Below are 23,948 nucleotides of genomic sequence, written 5' to 3'. Positions count from 1 at the left end.
ATTTATAAAAGGTGAAGGAAATGAAGTCTGAATGTTTTTCTTCCAATTTGGTGTTTAACTAACCTTTAGGTTTTTTCTCTGACTAAACAAAATATTACTGTGTTTATTTTGTTATATCCGCTGCTGTCAATTTATATTTCACCGTTGATTTTTAAAACCCAAGTCACAAATTGTTAAAATAATGATACAAAGGCCTCCCTGGAAGGACCATAAAAAGCAGGAATGTCGTTTCTCCGGATTATCTGGATTGGGGTATTTTTAACCACTGCCAGTCAGCTTTACAGGATGCGTCACTTTTCTGTAATGTTTTCCTTCACTGATCTTACTGTCGTCATGGCAACGCTGGAGTCAAGTAAATGAGAGGTCAGAGGTTTGAGTGTTTTTGTCTGCCTGGCTGGCCAGTTGGGAGCCGAGCATTACAGTACCATGTCAAACTGGGCTCCTTTCAAAGAGTCACTAGGGTTTTTGTCATTCCTTTATTTGCTTTCCTCCCCCCTTCCCCTTAACAGGGCGACAGTTGAAGTGGTAAATATGGACCCCTTATTTAGATGTTTCAGCAGTCCACAGAAATGGCTTGTGATTTGGACTGTGTTAAATGACACTCGTTGAACCCATTTTGCTGAATCAAACCATTCTGAGAGTATTGGTGGGCGTGTGGGGGTTGGAAGAGAGGGGAAAAGTGAAGACATTTTAAGTTGCTGAAAGTTTATAATTAACTTTTGCATTTTGATTTTTTTAAATAGTATTATCTTCTGGTTTAACATAACAATGTAATCAGTTTAAAAAAAAAATTGTATAGTTCCATCAGGGAAAGTAGGATGGTTTTCCAGGTATAATAAGAAGAAGAGATGGGTGGTTAATTATAAGAACATCAGAAAAGAAATAGGAGCAGGAGTAGGCCATACGGCCCCTCGAGCCTGCTCCGCCATTCAATAAGATCATGGCTGATCTGATCATGGACTCAGCTCCACTTCCCCGCCCGCTGCTGATAACCCCTCATCCCCCCATCGCTCAAGAAACTGTCTATTTTGGTCTTAAATTTATTTAATGTCTCAACTTCCACAGTTCTCTGAGGCAGCGAATTCCACAGATTCACAACTCTCAGACAAGAAATTTCTCCTCATCTCAGTTCTAAATGGGCGGCCCCTTATTCTAAGATCATGCCCTCTAGTTCTAGTCTCCCCCACCAGTTGAAACATCCTCTCTGCATCCACCTTGTCAAGCCCCCTCATAATCTTATACGTTTCTATAAGATCACCTCTGATTCTTCTGAACTCCAATGAGTAGAGGCCCAACCTACTCAACCTTTCCTCATAAGTCAACCCCCTCATCCTCAGGATCAACCTAGTCAACCTTCTCTGAACTGCCTGCAAAGCAAGTATATCCTTTCGTAAATATGGAAACCAAAACTGCACGCAGTATTCCAGGTGTGATCTCACCAATACCCTGTATAACTGTAGCAAGACTTCCCTGCTTTTATACTCCATCCCCTTTGCAATAAAGGCCAAGATTCCATTGGCCTTCCTGATCACTTGCTGTACCTGCATACTAACCTTTTCTGTTTCATGCACAAGTACCCCCAGGTCCCGCAGTACTGCGGCACTTTGCAATCATTCTCCATTTAAATAATAACTTGCTCTTTGATTTTTTTCTGCCAAAGTGCAGGACCTCACACTTTCCAACATTATACTCCATCTGCCAAATTCTTGCCCATTCACTTAGCCTGTCTATGTCCTTTTGCAGATTTTTTGTGTCCTCCTCACACATTGCCCTTCCTCCCATCTTTGTATCGTCAGCAAACTTGGCTATATTACATTCAGTCCCCTCTTCCAAGTCGTTAATATAGATTGACTGTTACTTGATTTCTAAGTGTTACGTACTGAGAGCTGAATTTGTTGCTTCCACCTATGTCGTTCCTTGGCCACTCCTTCACAAGGTGCATATCAGTGCTGAGGAAGTCTACCCCCCCTTCCGAACTCCAAGAATCCCTTCCCCCAGAAGACCAGGCTGAGGTAGAATAGATTTTCCTCCATTTGCTAATTTTGATGAGAGAAAGAACTTAAATTAATATTGTGCTTTTCACACCCTCAGGATGTCCTAAAGCGCTTTATAGCCAATGGAATAATTTTGTAGTCACTGTTGTAATGTAGGAAACACAGCAGACAATTTGCGCACAAGGTCTCACAAACAACAACGCGATAACGACGAGATAATCTGTTTTAACGATGTTGGTTGAAGGATAAATATTGGCCAGGACACCAGAAAGAACTTCCCTGCTCTTTTTCGAAATTATACCATGGGATCTTTTCCATGCACCTGAGAGGGTAGATGGAACCTCAGTTTAATATCTCATCCATAAGATGGCGCCTCTGACCAATATTCCCGTGCATCCGGCTCACCAGCTATTAAATGGAAAAATCGCGCATGCACAAAATTTGGAATGGGCCACGCAGCCCATTAAAGGGGCTGCACGACCTCCCCAAAATTAGAGGGCATATTGCCTCTGACCGTCCACCACTCCCTCAGTACTGCACTGATAGCCTTGTGTCTGGAGTGCGACTTGAAACTGCAACCATCTGACTCAGATGTGATATTGCTACCACTGAGCCGTGGCTAACAGATATCTAAAGTGGATATCTATACAAAATGTTGTTCGATATTTAATACTCGCATCTACATTTTCACTTTAGTTAGTTAAGGAGAAAAATATACTCCTCGATGATTAAAAGTATACATTTTCTCTGATCCACAGCCCACTCAAAAGGGAACGATCAAAAACCTGATTGCTTTCTTAGAAAGATTTTATTCCTGCAAGTGGCAAAGGGCTAGGTTTATGATTTACTTTGATCATGGGAGGAGGGCGGCGGGGAGGGTGAAGGAGAATTGTAGGGGGAGAGGGCGGTGGTTCTCTTTGAAGTAAAACTCTTTTGTATTTAACTTTATGCAATGTTCATTGTCCTGAAGACTGCTTAGGTTCCACAGGTGGCTGTGTTCCACAATAAGCAGCTTCAGGAAAGGTTGGGCCCAAGTGTTTCCCTGCAACTTCAAGATTCCAGGTGTAAATTGAAGCTTAGCTCTCTGATATACAACTGGGTTTGTTTTAAGCTTCTCTGCCCTGGAGGAGAGAATATACAGCTTATTTATTAGGAAGTCGAGCAAAACCTAGAACTCTGATTGACAGTTGGTTTTATAAATAGCATAATAGCCAAAGTCAGACTGATACCACGGACATGAAAAATAATTGAGAAGGGTGGCAGGACTGGTTAAAAATCGAAATAGTTTGATGGTTCTGGGTCGGGATCCAGTTATAGTCTAGTAGAGCCAGGAGGAGATTGCAGTTAAAAATTCAATATTAATATAGATCACGTGTATATGTTTCCACCTCAACTGTTGGCAGCCATTACAAAACACGCCCTTTATAAAATACGTATCTATCTGTGTGCGTGCAAGCACCATTCCTGTCCAGCTTTCTCTGGCCATGACTTTTGGCCACATTCTTATGTCAACATTGAAATGAGATACGGAAACATTTAGAATCCTGTGTGTAAACAATTGGGTGTAACGATGCAGTTGCCAGGCTCTGGCCAGTAGGTAGCTCTGTGGAGTGAGCTTCTGAAATAACTCTCCTAACACTGCTGCCAACTTATATATATACATCCCAAAACACTTTACAGTCAATGAAGTACTTTTTGAAGCGTAGTCCTTGATGTAGCATAGGGAAACGGGTATAAAAATCTGAGGTGTAGCTAAAAAAAATAACGAAAGAGAAGGGAAGAGATGTTGAACTGGTCCTAACTTTGTGTCACTGCAGTTATATTAGTTTCCTTCAGTCTTCGCCACTTAGCCCCCTCTCCTGAAGGCAGTGCCTTAAGTTGACCCCATATGCTGCCTGCCCTCTGTTAACCCTGTCCCAAGTAGCCACATGAGGATTTGAGACTGAATGTTAGCAGGCTATTCAGTTATAGGAACACTACAGCCAAGGCTGACCCTGTGTACTCACCAAATGTTCACACACCCTCCAACACGTGACACTGGATTACAATCTAACGCACAACCTTAACCGATCTGTTCCGTCGCCCTCGCCCTACTCACCTAGGTCAATTTTAGTTCCCTTTCACTCCCCACCCCACCGGCACCATCTCTGTCTAAAATCAGATAACTAGCCATGGAGCCAGGACCTTCCTGGTCACTTTGGTAGCATGAAATTCAAACTGACGATGCTGAAAATACACAGGTCAGTCAACATCTGTAAAGAGACAAGATAGGCTAACATTTCATAATCCCTTCATCAGAACAGATCTCCGGCTGAAATACTCAGCTAAGTTTTATCTTTGCAGAGGCTGACTGGCCGGTTTTGTATTTTGGATGTTTTCTGTTTTTATTTCAGATTCTCAGAATTAGCTTTGTTTCTTATTAGTACCGTACCATACCCAGTCAGCCATCGGTGCCAATTCTTCATCAATCGTTAATGGATAAACTCAAAATTAATCCATTCTTCCTTTTCAGTAAATATATCTGCTCGGTCAGTCAGAAATAGCAACTAATCAGGCTGGGAAGCCTCAGAGCAATTAGCTGTCCCGCTTGGGTTTGAGGGAAGATCTGGTTATCTGAAGTACAGCGTGAGGAGGAAGAATTCCTCTAGTTATCACATGTAGCAAGAATGGCAAATATGTTTGTGAAATTTTACCTGTTTATCATTGTGAGTGAAATTGTAAACACAATCTGAGAAACATATTTATAATTTTGCTAGAAATAGCGATCGGAGGAAAACTTGATGAATGCTAAACATAGCAATGAGTGTATTGATATTTTGGGGGTAATGGTCATGGACGGGAGTGGGTGGGGGGGGGCTTCTAATCTTAAACGTCACCACCTGGGCAGTACTGTGATAGAGAAAATCACCCGCCTTTAATTAACTCATCCAATGGGATCATTGAGATAAAAATCAGGCGTGTTGTATAATGGGCATGTGTTCTACTACACCCTATTACCACCCAGGCAGTGAAGTTATACTCATTTTACAGGAGGACCACTGACATGACCAGTGTTTGACAGACCTCTTTTTCATTTCTCTCTGGGCAAACAATCCTATGATGTAAAGCACACCAGAATTATCATTGTGCCCGCCATTGTCACGGCGGGAATGACAGCCCTGCTTTTCGTCGCTGATGGAACGCTCTGGCAGGAAGATGGTGCCCCTTTAAATGATGGATTACCAAGGCTTGCTAGATTTGTGTAGCTGGGATTAAGAGCTCACTGTAGGCTGTTGCTGGATTGCCTGCAGTGTGTCTTTTATAGGGAGCATTTGTTGTTACACGTAAACCAAGTCGAGGTTGGTGCAGCAGGACAGCTCTGCACTATTAAGGGCTGTGCAGCGGGAAAGCTGATATGCAATGTGTTCATGATTTTGGTTTTACTCTCAATAGAAATTGAAGGCTCCAGATTTGTAAATGGAGCAGATTTGTGTTTGTTGATTATATGTTCATGTTAGCCTTTATTGACAATATAATATTTGTTTTCTGCTTTGTGGTCAGTGGGTCTTGCCATACACTGCCTCACGGGGTGATATAATACAGATCAAGTTGTAGTCTCATTAAATGATGCCTTAAATTGGGAAGCTCGGTCAGGCCTACGAGCCACAGGCAATCTGGCAAATGAAATCCATGTTTGGAAAGGTAAAAATAAGGTGAAACCTCGGTTAAATTCAAAAAGAAGGTGGGAACAAAGTGAATGAAAACAAATTTGATCAAAGGCGAGATGTTGGCTTTGGTCCAGTTCTGAGTCTTTATATCTTACGCTCTGTGCATGCTTTGTTCCCTTTGCTTCACTCTCTCTCACTTAGTCTTGCTAGATCTTTCACCCCCTTTTACTTACTGCCTTGCTCTCCAGACTTGCTATTGCTGCCTCTAGATTGTGCTCCACAATGTTTCTTGTTCTGTTTGTGTGTGTGTCTCACTCTCTTTCTGTATACGTCTCTCTCTTTCTGTATATGCCTCTCTCTCTTTCTATATATGTTTCTCTCTCTGTATACATCGCTCCCTCTCTCTCTCTCTTTCTGTATACGTCTCGCTCTCTCTCTCTCTCTCTTTCTATTTACGTCTCTCTCTCTATATATATTTCCCTCGTCACAACATATCTCTGTCTCCATGCCAGTTTCTTTATTTATCTGTGTGTCTGTCTCTTTCCCTCTCTATCTGTGCCTCTCGTTATGCTTCAGTTATCTTTTTATCTTCACCACTTGTTTCTGGGCTACTTTACTTGCTTGCCTGCTCACTAATTTTTCTCTCTCCCTATTTTTCTCTCTCCCTATTTTTCTCTCTTTCTGTCTCTCTGCCTCCCTCTACTCATTTCTTTCGTGTCTGCTTCATAGCTTGCTCTCATTCTAGTTTTATTTCCCCCCCTCTTTCTGTCTTTGGCTTAAGCAGATGCAGTTACTAAAAGCTTGAACTAGGGAGAGAGGAAAAAAAAAGAAATTAGTCCCAGTGTTGTGTCAGACATAACACTGTTGTTTTCAGTGTAATAACGTTTCGAGTTACCCAGTGTTTGGCTTTGAATGTTTATTACCAGAGTTTGGATATTTCTGTAATTAATCCAACTGTCTCAGCAGCAGTGAGGACTCAGAGGGACTATCGGGTTTCTCATGCCAGCAGTTGCTCACGATCTGCAAAACAAGCACTCAGTACATTTGCCGTTTCAGTCTGTAGTTGTCATTCTACAGAAGATACAATCATTGCTTTGCAAAAGCACGGTTATTTTTTGAAGCTTTAAGGCCCCTTGTCTAGTTTTTTGGAAATGTAATTGAAAAAATAATGCTATAAATCTAAACAGAAAAAAAAAAACAAGAGTTTGCAAAAACCCATCAGTACGCACAATCTTCCCTAAAATGTGTTCACATCTTGTATATTTTTAAACTACATAAAACAATGGCTTTGATTGCCACTAGTTAAAGCAGCTGGGACATAAATTTGGCCAGTGGACTTTTTAATTGAATGAATTACTAGAATTTCAGTTGTGGAATCCATTTTTCCAACACCTTTAATAAATCATCGTGATATATATCCCCTGTACGCACATATATATATATATATATATATATGTGTGTATATAACAAGCTGCAGTAGTATGTCTATTGCACAATGGGATGGCTTGGCTACTTAGGGATCACATTCCAAAATGGGTTCTCTGCAGATATTAGACAGAAAGTAAATCAGTATAATTTAAAATAAAATAACAAATGTAAATAAAACCAGTTTGTCTTGACGCAGATTGTTCATACAGATTCCAGACATCCAATTGCTTAAGTTTTAGTTACCTTTTAAAAAAAATGGCAACCAGCCCCATTGTAAAGGCTGGTGTGGACTGGGCAGCCATGGTTAACTTGGGATTGAGGGTGTCTAGGGTTGCCAACTCTGCTTGGATGCATTCCTGGAGATTTCATCACATGACCCCCCCCCCCCACCTCCAGCCGCTCATGTCATCTCCAATATCATTATAACTAATCAATGAAAGTGTTTAAAGAAGATGAAAAATAAACTTTTCCCCTAAAAAACACGAGTGGGTTTGGAGCGCGGGGGCAGTTAAATTGTTAAAAATAAGATCTGGTCCCGCCTCCAACCAGCCCACTTCTGGTTTTGATGGAGACGGGACGGGGGTGGGGGGAGTTACCAACCCACTCCCAGGGAGCGGTACCTTAAATTAAATATTATAATGAAGCTGGGAGCCTCTTATACCCTTCCATTTTTAATTTAACTGCCTGTGGGCGGATTTCATATAATTTGTATTAAATGGCAGTTAAATTGAGGCAGGGACTGCTGCATCCAAGAGGTAAGTGGATTTATACCTTCTGCTGGATCCGGAGTCCCTACTTAACCCACCCCCCACGATCAAAGATCCTCCCACCCACCCACCCCAGGCCTCTGATCCTCACCATGAGGCCTTCCCACCACCCCCACCCCCCCGCCCTCCATCCCACTGATGATGCTGCGGCCGGCCACAATCCTTTGGTGGCCGACCCCAATCCTCTCTTTCCCCCTCATCGATCCCTTGTTGATCCCCTGCGATCCCCGACATCCCCTCCTGATCCCTGGCTGACTCCAATCCCCAGCCGACCCCCCTCACCTACACCCCCCACATGATCCCCAACCTAGCCCATGCTGAACCCCAACCCCACCAATCCCCGATCCACAGCCAACACCACGCCCCCTCCTTATACCCAACTGACCACTGCCCTCCCGAAACTCAATCTCCGATGCCCGGCCGACCACCCCCCACCACCCTACGATCCCTAGCCATGCTGACCCCACGATCCCTCTCCTGAACCCACCCCTCGCATCTGAGGCTTACCCACCCGCAGCCAGCCAGCTTCTCAATCTGACTGGCTGCGGGCGGTAATCTGAGGCCTAACATTCAAATCAAGCCCTGCCGTTAAAGTCGGCAGGGCCTGCGGGAAACTGGCCTCCCGGGTTTCCCGCCCACCTCGGAGGCCTCCGTAACCCGCCTCCCTTGAGAAAATTCCGGTCATGATTTTTAATGCCCCTATGATTTTTCTCCATATTGCTGCTTGCAGTGTCCAGAATCTTAATATTTAATTCCTGAAGACTCCAGGGCAATCCTGGAGGTTTGACGACCCTAAGGGACTTCCTGATGGCTCAGTGAGTGTTCAGTGAGTAGCTGAGCGATGCACATCCAACAGGAAAGTGATATAGGTGCTGAAAAGGCTGAAAGGGCTCAGGTTTGAGCCCTGTCCAGGTTGTCAGCTGATCTGAGCTGGGATGACTGCAGAAGTGTTACAATAAACCTCAGTACCCCAGAATTCCTATCACTGATCATTATCCCTGCAGGAAGTGCATGTGTGTGGATGTCAAATAAAGACAGACTCGGGTTAACTTGTGAGGCACAAGATGGCCGCCGTGCCTATTATTTAGCCTCACCCAAGACTCACTGTCTAGACTAAAACATGAAGAATAGTTACTTGGATGAGGTGGAGCGACAAGTGCTCTGGAAATTATATTCCAATAAGGAATCAACACCTTCAGAGAAAGAGGGAGGAGGGGAGAAAAATAGAGGGAGAAATGGTGGGAGAAGCAACCAGAAGTCTGGATTGCAGTGTACGAGGTTCATTTAATCAGCTAGAAGGTGCAAAAGGACAATTCATATGGACCTCTGTGTCAACAATGGGAAATACACTTATAGATAAAAGACAGAAAATCTTTGGTCATAATTGAGTCATATTCAGAGAATAAAGTTTTATTGTGAAGCCTTTTTCTTTACTTGTGCATTTCTCCTAACACTCTCCTGTTCTATCCACAGGCTGAGGGAGTCCCACAGGGTCACCGTCAAGGTGATTCGCAGGATGCAGTATTTTGTAGCAAAGAAGAAATTTCAGGTGAGTCCTTGACGGCAGAAGAGGAAGTAAAACGCGTTTTTCATTGTCTCTTTCAGACCATATAAGAAAGTTCTGGCAAAGGCTGTAATGACTGCAAGCTACGCCCTCTATTCTCTGGACTCCTCAATGGGGGAAGCTGTCACATTGAGGGAGGGTAGATTGGAAAGAACTGGGACTGTTGTAATTTGACCTGGCTGAATGTAATTTATTTCTCTCTCTGCCAACGACCTTGACTCTTCAACTTCAGCACCTATATCACTTTCCACCAACACATTCCAGTGTCTTTTCACCAGCTCTGGAGTCGCTTCCATCCCTTGTGTGAAGTTATTTGATTACAAGATAAGAAGCCAGTCTATGCTATTTCTTCTCTACTTTTTAAGTAATGGTTTTCCTAGTTATTGCTGTGAGAGCAGTAACTATTGCTGCGTACATCTGCCATTCACTATTTAACATTGCACCCGTTCATCTTATTAATTTTACATTTAATGCTTAAGTGTACTTTGTCAAATTATTTTCTTTGCTCCTTTTCTTCCCCCCCACCACCCCAAACTGTGGCTGAGCAGAGGGGAAATGAGGCATCCCGTTCTCAGAAGCCAGCCAATTCTGCTCATGTCAGCAGAAGGGAGGTGCGTGAGGATTTTCTCTTCGATGTCCATCATCACCCCAGCCCACCACCACCCCTCTCCCCCACCCCGCCTCGCCGTGAAAATGCACTAAGCCCCCTACTTGGTGGTTGCTCATGGCAATGCAGTTAAAATGGAGTACTTGTGTCCGCAGGGGTCAAAGGTGGGTACACATATTGTTACCACTCTGTGGCACTGCGTGCTATCCAATGATAGCATATTCCGCACTTTCAGCTACCGGTAGTATCCATGATATATTAAAAGTCTTGTGTTTGGTGGGCCATCCCTGTAAATATCACGCTCAGCTGTCACACTTTAATTGTCACATTTTGTTTACTGGCTTAAAGTGAAACAATAGCAAATCAGAATTGAAGAGGTATGGAAAGCAGGGATTCAAAAGTTTTAAAAAAACTTGAAAATCAGTGACCCTGACAGTACACTCTGTGTTACATGGCTTAACACCTCTATTATTATACAACAGCGTATCTTCCAACTCATCATGAGCAATGTCACTGGAGATTTGCTGGTGTTAAATGTTTTCCAAACATATATACCTCTTGTAACGCTTTTCTGCATAATTATTTCTGTCATGTGATTTTCACAATTAAGCTCACCTAATTTATTTAATATATCACTGATCAAATCCTGTGAAGCTCAGACTCCAAGGTTAGGTGGCATGTCACTTACCAACTGTGAGACCTCCTAGTTTTATCTCCGAGATTGAGGCTGCTGAATGCCTGTTCACCACAGCACCCACCTTGGGGCTCCAAAATCTGGATGCCACCATCTCTTTGCCATTATCACCTACGATCAGATTTCGTTCCCCCATACCCCGCCACCCCCCCCCCCCCCATCCTCCTGCTGCAACCTCCAACCCAAATTCAAGCCTCTGCCACTTGCTCCTTACTTTAACCCCAACCTGCTCAGCCATGACTTCCCCTACCCCGCCACCAATGTAGCAGTCCTTCAGTACTACACTGACTCTTGAGGCAAGCCAGTTTATTTTTTCAAGTGCTGCAGTGGGATTTGAAGCCATCTGACTGAGAGGCATAGGTGTTACCAACTAAGCCAGGCTCGCACTTGTGGTGACCAACCTAACCAATTCACAAGCATCTGTTGCACCGACAATCCGCTTCTTAAACAATAGTGGTTCTCCCATGGTCTTGCTCAGAGTGAGTCAACGGATATGAGGATGGATGTTCCACTCCACTGCATCTGGCAATTCGACAGTTCCCTGGCAAAATGAAGGGTTGTAGACCCATTACAACAGGTCTTCGCCTCCACTGCTTGTCATCGTGAAATTTACTTGCGCCCACCCCTGTGATCCAAGAGGGCCCCTGCCTATCATAGGCCAAGGGATAGCATTCCTTATTTTAATGTTAGGAGGACCATTCTCAGCCTCCCAACTCGTCTTCCGCTTCATGCATCGAGTGGATGTCCAGCATTGAGAAGCTGGTGTAGAGGACTGTTTCAGGAACCCAGCAGGTGACTAGGATTATCCAAAGGCACCAATGCTGGTTCCCAGGGGCACAGGTACGCTCCAAAAAAAAACTCTTGTAAATTAGAATGCAAATTTTGTCTAGTAGCACTGCGGCCATTCATGTAAGGTACTCTAGGAGTGCTGTTTGGGTGCCCATCCTGGTCCATAAAACAGAAGAAGATGTTTTAACGATGGCAGAAAGGCACTCTTCAAACAATATTTTCATTGCAGTATACTCTGCCTGATGCTTTGGTCCTTTTAACTAGCAAACTTAACCTCAGAAATACCAGCTCCTATTGCACTCATGCCACCACCTACCCTTCTGCATCAGTCATCCTTATGGCCCCTCTCAGTCAGGTTGACAATAGGTGCCAGGCTGTGAGATCTTTTGTGCTGTAGATTTACATCACTTGTAACCAGATTCAGATTACCTCAAGTTCACTTCTGCTAGAGCCTCAGAGCTGGTTTTTCCTGATTCCGCCGCTACAGGGCCAATGGAAGATAATCCAACCCTTAGAGCCACAGGGACAGAAGTGTTGAGATCGCCAAAGCTGAATAGACAGTGTAGTGAACCATTGAGTCACCCAGTTAATATTATCAAAGGAGACAGCTGGGCATCCCTCGCTGTCTTTGTTGCCCCGAGTTCATGGTTTAACTCGGGCTGTTAGAGACAACCTGGAAACATTTTGTGACATCATTCCCATTTCTCATATCACTGGAGCAGAACTTTCAATATGTCAGCTTCAAAGAATGCTGCGCAAAATGTCTGTTTGCAGGCTGATTCTGGTCAGAAGTTCTAAACATAAACAGGACAATTGGAGTGACACTACGAACTGCACAGGGCTCTAACTTGGGAACTGTGGGGCAGGTCAGCAGGTTACACTTTTTGAAATGTTTGAACTGTTGGGCTGAGGGTTTAACACTGCCAATAAGGTGCTGAAGTTGGACTTGCACATGCAGACTGTATCAACACTGGAGTTTGGGGGATTGATCATGGTGCATTGACATTTCCTGTATGTTTTCAACAACAGCTTTGATTCATAAAAGTTACTGGAGCTCCACAAACCTTTATTTTCCTTGCATGTGATGCATGAAATTCCTCAGAACTCCATTAAATGGCCACAATTGGTTGATAATGGGTTATATAGCAGTAACAACAAATACATCCACTAACCCCTGGAGAAAAAGGACTGGTTCAAACTGTGTCTCAGAAACCCATGCTTGCATTCAACCATGTGATCTCGGTAGGGGTGAGATTAGTTTTGGCTAATCGTGGAAAGCGGCGATAGCGAATGGGAAGCCCCATTTTACATCCTACCTGAATCTCTTTTCCATTGAAGTCAATGAAGCTTTGGTATGAAACGGGGCTGTCAATTCGCTATCACTCGTTTTTTGACCAAGACCAATTTCACCCCCAGTAAGTGTTGGCATTGGGCTTGTACAGATGCAGCAATACTTCAGATATTACATTCTTTTTGACTTCCTGACACCAGCGACCAGTTACTTCAGTGTTCAGGATGTACTGCGGATCAAAGGCATTGGACACTCCATCCTTTGCTTTGCCTCCCTGTTCTACAAATATTTGTTTTGTTTTACAGCAAGCCAGAAAGCCTTACGATGTCAGAGATGTAATCGAGCAGTATTCTCAGGGTCATCTCAACTTGATGGTGCGAATCAAGGAATTGCAGAGAAGGTATTTAACTGTAATTGCTCTACAATTGGCACCCTGAGAATTGAATATAAAATGTAAAGTAACTTGCATGATACTGAACACAAGATTCAGCGACTGTAAAATTCCACGGGGCCATTTATGTTGGGTTTGCACCCCTGAGCCAGGTTGTCCACCTGTTCCTACTGTGCACTGTATTCATCTCATTTAAAGATCCATTGGCGGTTCAGTAGCACAACTCCCGTGTAACATGAGATACGGGGAGGGGACATAGAAATTAGGGGGCCGAAATTGCCTTCCGCTCCAAACGGGACGCACCTTCCATTTTTTTAAGTGTTCTGTCCGCCCCAATGCATGGGGTGGACAATCCAGTGAAATGCAGCTCTTTGGTTTTATTGGGGCAGGGCGGATGTGGGGTGGTCAGCGGGGTGAACGTGCGGGCGGGTCGGAACGGCCGTCGCTCCGAGTCATCAACGCCGCGCTGACGTGTCACAACGTCCGGGACGCTGCAAACACTATATCCACTTTAGTCTCTAACACTGGACCACAATAGAAGGTTTTGGCCAGGCAAGCAATCTGATACCCAATGAGGGGTGCCGAGCAGCTTGTGGTGGCCTGGCCGAACCCGTGGCCACCATTGTCAGGCCGGCCTATCAGTTGGCTGATAATTAAAATAAAATGGTGGCTGCGGCAGTGCATCCCCCCCTTTAATAGTGGACGCGGCCACAAGAAGCTTCCCACAGGGGAAAGCTGTCGGGGGCACCGAGCGGCGGCCAATCCGCTCCCGCAGGGCCATTTCCTGCCGGTCGGTAAGGAGTCGGCGCGTGCCCAACGGGGCGGGAAGATTGCCGGGGCGGTCCCATATACCACTCCAAAAATAAAAATGTGCAGTTTTCAAAATGGCGGCCCCTCCGCGCCGACAGAACTTGTGTCTTTGTGGCGGTCATGGCTCTTATTGAAAGAGGCAATTTCGGCCCTAGGAGTGCAGACTTTAAAAAGCCAAGAATGGCTTAAGATTTTGGCAGCAGCCTGGAGGGAGAGGGTAGGTAAATCAGAAAGGGAAAAAAGAAAATGCTTGAAACATTTAGCTGGTCAGGCAGCATCTGTGGAGAGAGGACTATAGGGTTAATGTTTCAGGTCAATGAACTTTCTTCATGGCAGGCATCAATGTAGTGTTGCAGCATCCTTGGAATCAATGACAGCCCATCTCTCGACCTAAGATGAGGCCTGGGACCAATCAGTGCCTCCTCCACCATGACAGTACAGACTGCAATTCTGGTAGCAGCAGAGGAGAGATTAGATGGCATCCTCCGTACAGGTTTTCAGTCCCTGGAATCTCTCAGGACATTGAGAATCTGATAACTGCCTTGAAACCAAATCCCACCGATCAGCGATGGTTTCAACAGACTTGCCTGAGGTTGCTCTCTCTCAGGACACCAACATACGAGGGCCTTGCCCCTCAGACCAAGTGATGCTTAGGAGGTGACCACCAGGCAGCCCAGGCACAAGTTTTGGAGATGTAGTCAGCAGTGGCTCCCACCCAGGACAAAGCTGCCATGAGAAAAGTGCCACTTCAGTCCCAGGAGCTTTTTGTCGCACAAAAGCAGCCAGGCATCTTTTGCAATATTGGCCATTGGGTTGCATCTAGGAGAAGCACTAGAATAGGAGAAAGAAGGGCACAATTAGACATGAAGGAGAATTACAGTATTAGGAAAGAATAGATTGGCTTACGGTCGCTGCGAGTTTGCCGTATTAAAGGAGAATGTACACTTATGTCATGCACTGTGCTATTCATGCTGTCCCCTCCACAGCTGCTGGGGCCACATCCCCAGGAATGCCCATGTGAAGGCCATTTTCGGTGGCAAAGTTGCGCAGGGGAAACTACAACTGTGCATGATACTTGATCTGGAGTATATTGCAAGGCCCCTCCTGTTCCCTCAAGGCACCAGATGGTCCTCTCAGTGACCAGTCTGGTAGAGGCATGTGTCTCGTTGTTGCGTACCTCAGCAACTCCTTTGCGTCTGATTATGTACCATCTGGATATTCATTGAGCTGTACCCCTTTCTGTTAAGAATATTGAGGAGGTTAATGGTACGAGCTCACAGTGGTCCATAGATTCCATCTATTGCACCTTAAAATGTAGGAAGCCCTACAACGCAATAAAATTGGGTGGTGCGATCATGTATCTGGCAACAATGAATGAATTCCCTATCTCTCCTAAAAGGTATGTCAGTGACCTGACGAATGAATCCTCAGATGGTCCCCTTGGGTGATATTTCACAGATTCCCCGTAGCTGGTTGAAATGAGCGTGTGGCATGAAAGCAGTTGTCTCTTCCTCAGTCACAAGCAGAACTGTCCAGAGCTGCCCACAGCTTTCCTATTCTCTCCTTGGTGAAATGGTGAAATGTACTCCTGTAAGTGCTCCTCACTAAGGCCTTCATAGGCTCTACGTGGCCTGTAAATTCTTTGTAGTTGGGTGGTGGGGATAATATCTTGTTCGCGCACTGTTTTCTCAAAGACTGTCTCACTCTCCTTTCTCCCAGCTTGTACTGCTCCTCTTCCTCTTCCATTAGAATTTCATACAAGGGACGGCCCATCGGTAATCCCATAGCTGGTACACCGAACCTCTTACTGTGGGTGAGAGCAAATAATCTGGGGGGCCTCAAAGGCCCTGAGAGTATCGGAGACAAGCCCAGCTCAATCTAGGTACTCGACAAAAATGCAAAAGCTTTCTGTAAGCAGTAACCGCTCACAAAATTAGAGCTAGGCCATTTAGAAATGAAATGATGAGACATTTTTTGACACAACATGTAGTGAAGATCTGGAACTCTCTCCCCTAAAAGGCTGTGGCTGCTGGGATAATTGAAATGTCCAAGACTGAGATCGATAAGAGTTTTGTTATGTATGAGTATCAAGGGATATGGAGCAAAGATGACCAATTGGAGATGTACAGGTCAACCATGATCTAATTCAATGGTGGAAGGGGCTCGAGGGGCTGAATGGCCTATTCCTCAGCATATGTTCCTATGGAAGCTTCTTTAAGCTGCAGGCTCCAAAGTGAAGCAGTTCCGCCAGTACCCGCTGACACACGCCACAGGTATGCCTCTTCTATTTAATTCTAAGTGGCTCTTGGTACAATGGGAGTGCAAATCATGGGATTTGGTGACTCCATCGCCGCCGCTGCTGATTTTAATATATGCTAATGAGCTCCCAGCAGCATCAGCATATATACACATGGAAGGCCTCAGATATTGCGAGGAACTAAAGTGCAGCCATTATGGGTTGAAAAGCCAGCACAAATGGCCCTAGCCACACAATCCACCCATTACATTTCCGGTACTTTGATCTTAGACAAAAACATACCAAAAGCAGCGAGTAACTTCGGGGCCAATGTAATTAGAAAGTATGAACACAAGATACACTCTAACTAATAGCCCACTTGAATATGTGGTACAAGAAACTAATGATCCATTTGAGTATAAGATGTAAGGCAACAATTGAAACTGCTTTGAGTCAATAGGTGTAGCTACAATATACTGAGATACTGAAGCAAATATTTGGGTCAAGTCAAAACCGCGGCTCATTAAAATTCACAATGTACAGTTTGTGGTATACAACTGACACTGCGTTGGCAGTTCAGGGCAGGTTTGCATTGCAGGATGTGCTTTATCTTCACTGAAGTATTTCTTTTCAACTGTTTTCTCTCTTTTGCTTAAGGTGTTAAGAGTGCATTGTGGTGTGTGGGTGAAGTAATAAGATGAAGCATTACTGTTCAGTGGCAATTTCACTAAAACCATGGCATTTACAGATCTAAAGTGCCTCAAAAGAGACCCAATTGCTGATTCTGTGACAAATGATCTCAAAAGCAGTGTTAGTTGTTGCAGGATTAACTGTTCCCAGCAAAAGCAATTCCTGGATACATGTCTGCACTTTCCCCACTGCTGTGAGAGACGATTCAGCGCACTCAGTGGTGGTGAAGGGAGCACAGGCAAATAAATTCAGACATTCAGATAAATATATAAGGCTAGACTATGTCACCCACGCATCAATATTATCTACATGTATAAACAAGTCTCTTTCCAGTTACACTCAAAGATGGCTGTTTATGAGAAAAGACTATCTCTCCCTATCTGCCAGTATCACACCTGCCCATTCATATTTTCTACATTTATCAATGATGCCACCAGCTTATTTATGCTTCTTGTATATCCCACTTTGCCCATTCATCATTCCTATACTTGTTGATGGCACACGTATCTCGCCAGGTTTCTATACCTGACCGTTGCACATCTGTCCACCTGCTCGCTGAGTTCACTACTTCATGTTGTTTGAAACTAAGCTGGAGTGATTAATTTTTGATTGAGATTATTTCCCCCTTGCCTGGGAGCTGCTGATCTTTAATCATTGTTACTGCCTTGATGGCATCCATGAAGTACAAAGTTGCAGGTTGGAAGCTGAACCTTTCCATGGTACAAGCTGTTGGAGCACCAGTACACTTTATTGCCTCGTCACCGTGTCTCTATTTCTCAGCTCACTGTTGTACCTGGTGCAGCAGTCATTGGAATCTTCCCATTTCTCTATCCTTCCCTCAGAAGAATGCTCTTACTTTTGTTCCTTTTCCTTGGACAATTGTGAAGTTAATTAGATTGGTATTTTCCAGCTACCATCTTGCCAAACCCCCACATGGCCAAGTCTGTGCCGCCTAGTCCAACCCAAGTCTGGTTTAAGATATTCAAGAGTGTGGTAACAATCTGATTGAAACCATAACCTCAATTTTACTGAAAAGTAGTTGTGGTCATCAGACCAGAAGAATGTGTCTCCACAGATACAGGCAGAAAATGGTTAGAGCAGATAGGTCCGTCATATCTACATGTTTTGAAAGTCATGAGAATATTTCATAGAAGCCCATTGTTTGTTTCATAGACATCTAAGAGCATCTAGATGTGAATTCCTGTGGGAATATTCTATCGTAACTGTTAGGTATGGAAAAAGAGTCAGACTGAACACTGTGAGCTCAAAGTAAAGTGTGACCCTAGTCTTTTATTGCAGGTCTCCAGAGTGCCTCTCCAACCTGTGAAGCCTCCTTAAATACCTGTGCTCCCAAAGGATTATGGGATCCCTTGGGACTCCGAGGAATGAGCCCTCTGGTGGCTGTACAGAGTAAATACAAGTCCACATATATAACAACACTCCCCGCCCCCCACCCCCCACCCCCCACCGCCCCAAAATCAATAGTGTAACTATTTACAATGTGAGTCGATCTGGGCTCCTTCTTGCTCTGCTTGGTCGTCTTGGTGTGAAAGCTGGTGTTGTTGAATCATTTGTTAGGCCCTTGCTAGGCTGCTGTGCAGCTGGCCTTGCTGGGCTGCCTGGTGTGTTGGGGCCTGCAGGGCTGCTGTGGATGATGGGTTCTGCTTCGTGGTCAACCATGGTGTCGGTTGCCACTGGTGTGTGTGTTGGGGGATCAGAAAAGGTAGGGTCCAAGATGGGTTGCTCAGGGTAGTCCGTGAATCTGAGTTTGATTTGGTCCAAGTGTTTCCGGTGAATGAGTCCATTTGAAAGTTTGACCCGAAACACCCTGCTCCCCTCTGGCCATGACAGTGCCGGGAAGCCACTTGGGACCTTGTCCATAATTTATTACAAATACAGGATCATTGACTTGAATCTCGCATGACACATTTGCACTATCATGGTATGCACTTTGTTGAAGCTGCCTGCTCTCTACCTGTTCATGTAGCTAATGAGAGCCTTGTCTTAAGTGCTCTTTTCATGAGCAGTTCAACAGGTGGGATCCCAGTGAGTGAGTGTGGTCTCGTGCAGTAGCTAAGCAGGACTCGGGATAGGTGAGTCTGCAGTGAGCCTTCAGTTACCCTCTTCAAGCCTTGCTTGATGGTTTGCACTGCTCTCTCTGCCTGACCATTGGACGCTGGTTTAAACGGGGCAGATGTGACATGTTTGATCCCGTTACGAGTCATGATTTCTTTGAACTCAGCACTGGTAAAACATGGTCCGTTGTCGCTCACCAGGACATCGGGTAATCCGTGTGTGGCAAGCATGGCCCGCAGGCTTTCAGTGGTGGCAGCGGACGTGCTAGCCGACATTATCTCACATTCAATCCACTTGGAGTACGCGTCTACAACCACAAGGAACATTTTACTCAAGAACGGGCCTGCATAGTCGACGTGTACCCTAGACCATGGTTTGGAGGGCCAAGACCATAAACTTAGTGGCGCCTCCCTGGGTACATTGCTTAATTGCGAGCATGTATTACATCTGTGAACGCAGGACTCTAAGTCCGCATCGATACCAGGCCACACATATGGGATCTGGCTATCGCTTTCATCATTACGATGCCTGGGTGGGTACTGTGGAGGCCATTAATGAAGGTGTCTCTGCCCTTCTTGGGGACCACTACACGATTGCCCCACAGAAAGCAGTCTGCCTGTACAGACATTTCATCTTTGCGCCGCTGGAACGGCTTTATCTCTTCCTGCATTTCCACTGGGACACTAGACCAGCTCCCGTGAAGCACACAGCTTTTGACTAGAGATAATAGGGGATCCTAGTTTGTCCAGGTTTTGATCTGCTGGGCAGTGACGGGTGATTGCTCACTCTCAAATGCTTCCATAACCATGGCTAGATCTATGGGCTGTGCCATTTCCACCCCCATGGTGGGCAATGGCAGCCTACTGAGAGCATCGGCGCAATTTTCTGTGCCTGGCCTGTGGCGGATGGCGTAGTTGTATGCGGACAACATGAGCGTCCATCTCTGGATGCGGGCCGATGCATTGGTATTTATCCCTTTACTCTCGGAAAACAGGAATATAAGTGGCTTATGGTCAGTTTCCAATTCGAATTTTAGCCCAAACAGGTATTGAAGCATTTTCTTTACCCCATAGACACACGCTAATGCTTTTTCAATCATGCTGTAGGCTCTCTCGGCCTTAGACAGACTCCTGGATGCATAAGCAACCAGTTGCAGTTTCCAGAAATCATTAGCTTGTTGCAATACACACCCGACGCCACATGATGACGCATCACATGCTCGTACCAAACGCTTACATGGATCATACAACACAAGCAATTTGTTTGAGCATAACAATTTTCTCATTTTTACAAAGGCATTTTCTTGGCTTTTGCCCCAAACCCATTCGCCCCCTTTTCGTAGGAAGACATGTAGTGGTTCTAGAAGGGTGCTGAGACCCGGTAAGAAGTTACCAAAGTAGTTCTGTAGCCTCGGTGCGTTCTCGATTGCCTCCGTCTTCGCATTGGTGGGTCTGATGCCATCCGCTGCAATCCTCCTTCCCAGGAACTCCACTTCAGGTGCCAGGAAAACGCACTTCGAGCATTTTAACCTGAGCCCCACGCGATTGAGTCGACTAAGAACCTCCTCCAGATTCTGCAGGTGCTCGACTGTGTTCCGACCTGTGATCACAAATTTCCTTCGCTGTTCGAACCAGGTATCTGGAAATTCCAAGGAGCAAAAGTGCAGACCCACCTAATTCCAGGGGCGTGACCCATCCATCACAAGGCGAGAGCAGTACCGTACATGATGAGAGAAAGGATAGAGATCGAGCTAGACCGGCTGCAATGAGAGGGCATCATTTCACTGATCGAGTTCGCCAGTCCTATTATCCCTGTCCTCAAGGGAGGCGGTACCATCAGAATCTGTGGCGATTACAAAGTAACTATCAATCGTTTCTCTCTGCAGGACCAATACCCACTACCAAAAGCCGACGACCTCTTTACAATGCTGGCGGGAGGAAAGACGTTCACGAAGCTGTTTCTGTCTTCCTGGAAGACCACGGTGTGTGGGACCGACTACAGTAAACTTTCCATATTTCTCTGGAATATCGCCGCCGCCGATCGGATTCCAAACGGGCATCTGTTATAAACAAAAAGACCTTTGTGCGTGTTGATGCAGATGAGGGCCTTCGATGTTTCCTCCAGTTCCTGCGTCATGTAGGCTGAAGACAGAAACAGCTTCGTGAGCGTCTTTCTTCCCGCCAGCATTGTAAAGAGGTCGTCGGCTTTTGGTAATGGGTATTGGTCCTGCAGAGAGAAACGATTGATAGTTACTTTGTAATCGCAACAGATTCTGACGGTGCTGTCTCCCTTGAGGACAGGGATAATAGGACTGGCGAACTCGATCAGTGAAATGATGCCTTCTCATTGCAGCCGGTCTAGCTCGATCTCTACCCTTTCCCTCATCATGTATGGTATTGCTCTCGCCTTATGATGGATGGGTCGCGCCCCTGGAATTAGGTGGGTCTGCACTTTTGCTCCTTGGAATTTCCTGATACCTGGTTCGAACAGCGAAGGAAATTTGTTTAAGACCTGGGCACATGAAGTGTCGTCAGTGGGCGATAGCGCTCGGACGTCGTCCCAGTTCCAGCGTATCTTTCCCAGTCAGCCCTGCTGAGCAGCGTGGGACCATCGCCCGGTACCACCCAGAGTGGTAGCTTGTGCACCGCTCCATCGTAGGAGATCTTTACGGTAGCACTGCCGATTACAGGAATCAGTTCTTTAGTGTAAGTTCTTAGTCTCGTGCGAACTGGCGTTAAGACTGGCCTTGAGGCCTTGTTGCACCACAACCTTTCGAAAGTCTTTTTGCCCATGATGGACTGGCTCGCGCCCGTGTCCAGCTCCAATAATACCGGGAGTCCATTTAATTCAACATTCAGCATTATCGGGGGACAATTCGTGGTGAATGTGTGCACCCCATGTACCTCTGCCTCCTCTATCTGAGGCTCTGGTTCATAGTGATCCTCCATGGATCTGTCCTCCACTGCAACGTGGTCGTTTGCAGGTTTAACAAGCTTAGCAGCTCGCCTGCACACTCGTTGGAGGTGTCCCATTGTTCTACAGCCCTTGCAAACGTATCCTTTGAATCGGCATGAATAGAAACGATGATCACCCCCGCAGCGCCAACAAGGTGTTAATGGCCTTGCCTTCATCACCCTTGATGGTGGACTCAGAGACATCTGTGGATGTACAGCTGCAGGTATGTGTGACCTGCCCTGTACGTTATGATTCGAAAACAACATCACTTTGTTCACAGTACTTGTAGCAGCACTTGTGTGCTGAGAGATTTGCTTAGTATTGTCACTGGTGGCAATGAACACCTGGGCTATCGCTTTGGCCTTACTCAAGGTTGGAGTCTCTACAGTCAAAAGTTTGCGAAGTATGGTTTCATGGCCAATGCCAAGTACGAAAAAGTCTCTGAGCATGTGCTCCAAATGTCCTTCAAATTCGCAATGTCCTGCAAGGCGTCTTAGAACGGCGACATAACTCGCCACTTCCTGGCCTTCACACCTTTTGTAGGTGTAGAACCAGTACCTTACCATCAGAACGCTTTCCTTCGGGTTCAAATGCTCTCGGACCAGTGTGCACAAATCCTCGTACGATTTCTCCGTGGGTTTCGCTGGAGTGAGCAGATTCTTCATGAGGCAATACGTTGGTGCCCCACAGACGGTGATCGCTCTATGTTTGGCAGCGCTCTCTTCCCCATCTAGCTCGTTGGCCACGAAGTATTGGTCGCGTCGCTCCACAAAAGTTTCCCAATCATCTCCCTCCGAAAATTTCTCCAGGATGCGCACTCTTCTCTGCATCTTTGGGTTTGCTATCTGTATCTCGTCGCCAGTTATTATGTATGAAGAAAGAGTCAGACTGAAACTGTGAGCTCAAAGTAAAGTGTGACCGTAGTCTTTTATTGCAGGCTCCAGAGTGCCTCTCCAGCCTGTGAAGCCTTCTTAAATACCTGTGCTCCCAAGGGATTATGGGATCCCTTGGGACTCCGGGGAATGAGCCCCCTGGTGGCTGTACAGAATAAATACAAGCCCACATATATGACAGTAACGTTGACAGAAGAGCCATGGAAACCCTGAAGATGGGGCATTTTCTGGGATTTTCCAGCAAAGTAACAGTGGCTGAGTAGAACATCTGCAGAAGTTTTATCACTCCCTCTCCCCTCCCCTGACCAAATTTTTAAATGAGTTTGAAAATTTACAAAAATCAAATTTGTAACGTGTCACTTCTCAGTTCGTGTATAGCACTTATTACTACAGTGCATCAGTGTACAGAGTGAAGGAGGAAGAGAGTGTAGGTGAGATACTAGATATTCTGAGAGGTACAGCTTCCATCCAGATGGCTAAAAATGGGTTTCTGCTGCCAGGAATGGAAATGTTCTATTTATTTGACATTAGCTGATGAAGAGAATCCTGTAAAGATAGTTTTTCACCTTCGTTGCTGGGTAGTACCTGCAGAAATAGATGTTGGGACCCTGGTAGATACAGCCAATCGAGGTATACAGGCTATTGATCACCCTTCTTTCATGCAGTGTGACTGAAAGCATGACCTCATGTGATTGGAGTCCTTCTTGGTGATTTAATCACGTCTGTCATTCCAGCCTTTATCGGAAATGGGAGCCTTCACCTGGACTAGTCATCAGCAACAGTGAGCTACGTTCACCGCTGTCTGCAGAGGCGGTGCGAGGGTACCAGTGTATGGAGACAGAGCAAGGGTACCAGTGTATGGAGACAGAGCGAGGGTACCAGTGTGTGGAGACAGAGCGAGGGTACCAGTGTGTGGAGACAGAGTGAGGGTACCAGTGCATGGAGACAGAGCGAGGGTACCAGTGCATGGAGACAGAGCAAGGGTACCAGTGTATGGAGACAGAGCGAGGGTACCAGTGTGTGGAGACAGAGTGAGGGTACCAGTGCATGGAGACAGAGCGAGGGTACCAGTGCATGGAGACAGAGCGAGGGTACCAGTGTGTGGAGACAGAGCGT

At 45.6% G+C, this 23,948-nt stretch overlaps 1 protein-coding gene across 2 annotated transcripts in view; it reads left to right on the top strand.

Moving 5' to 3' along the window:
* The window catches only part of LOC139279437 (potassium voltage-gated channel subfamily KQT member 1), an 838,442-nt gene that overhangs the window by 576,409 nt on the left and 238,085 nt on the right, over nt 1-23,948 (top strand). For both annotated transcript variants that reach the window (XM_070898561.1, XM_070898562.1), the window contains exons 12-13: nt 9,310-9,385; nt 13,087-13,181. In XM_070898561.1, coding sequence (XP_070754662.1) covers nt 9,310-9,385; nt 13,087-13,181 — 171 coding nt within the window. The remainder of the gene's footprint in view (nt 1-9,309; nt 9,386-13,086; nt 13,182-23,948) is intronic.

This window comes from Pristiophorus japonicus, chromosome 14 (genome assembly GCF_044704955.1).
Source record: "Pristiophorus japonicus isolate sPriJap1 chromosome 14, sPriJap1.hap1, whole genome shotgun sequence".
Taxonomy (NCBI): domain Eukaryota; kingdom Metazoa; phylum Chordata; class Chondrichthyes; family Pristiophoridae; genus Pristiophorus; species Pristiophorus japonicus.
Note: the sequence above shows the minus strand (reverse complement) of the source record. Positions and strands in the feature narration are given on the sequence as shown.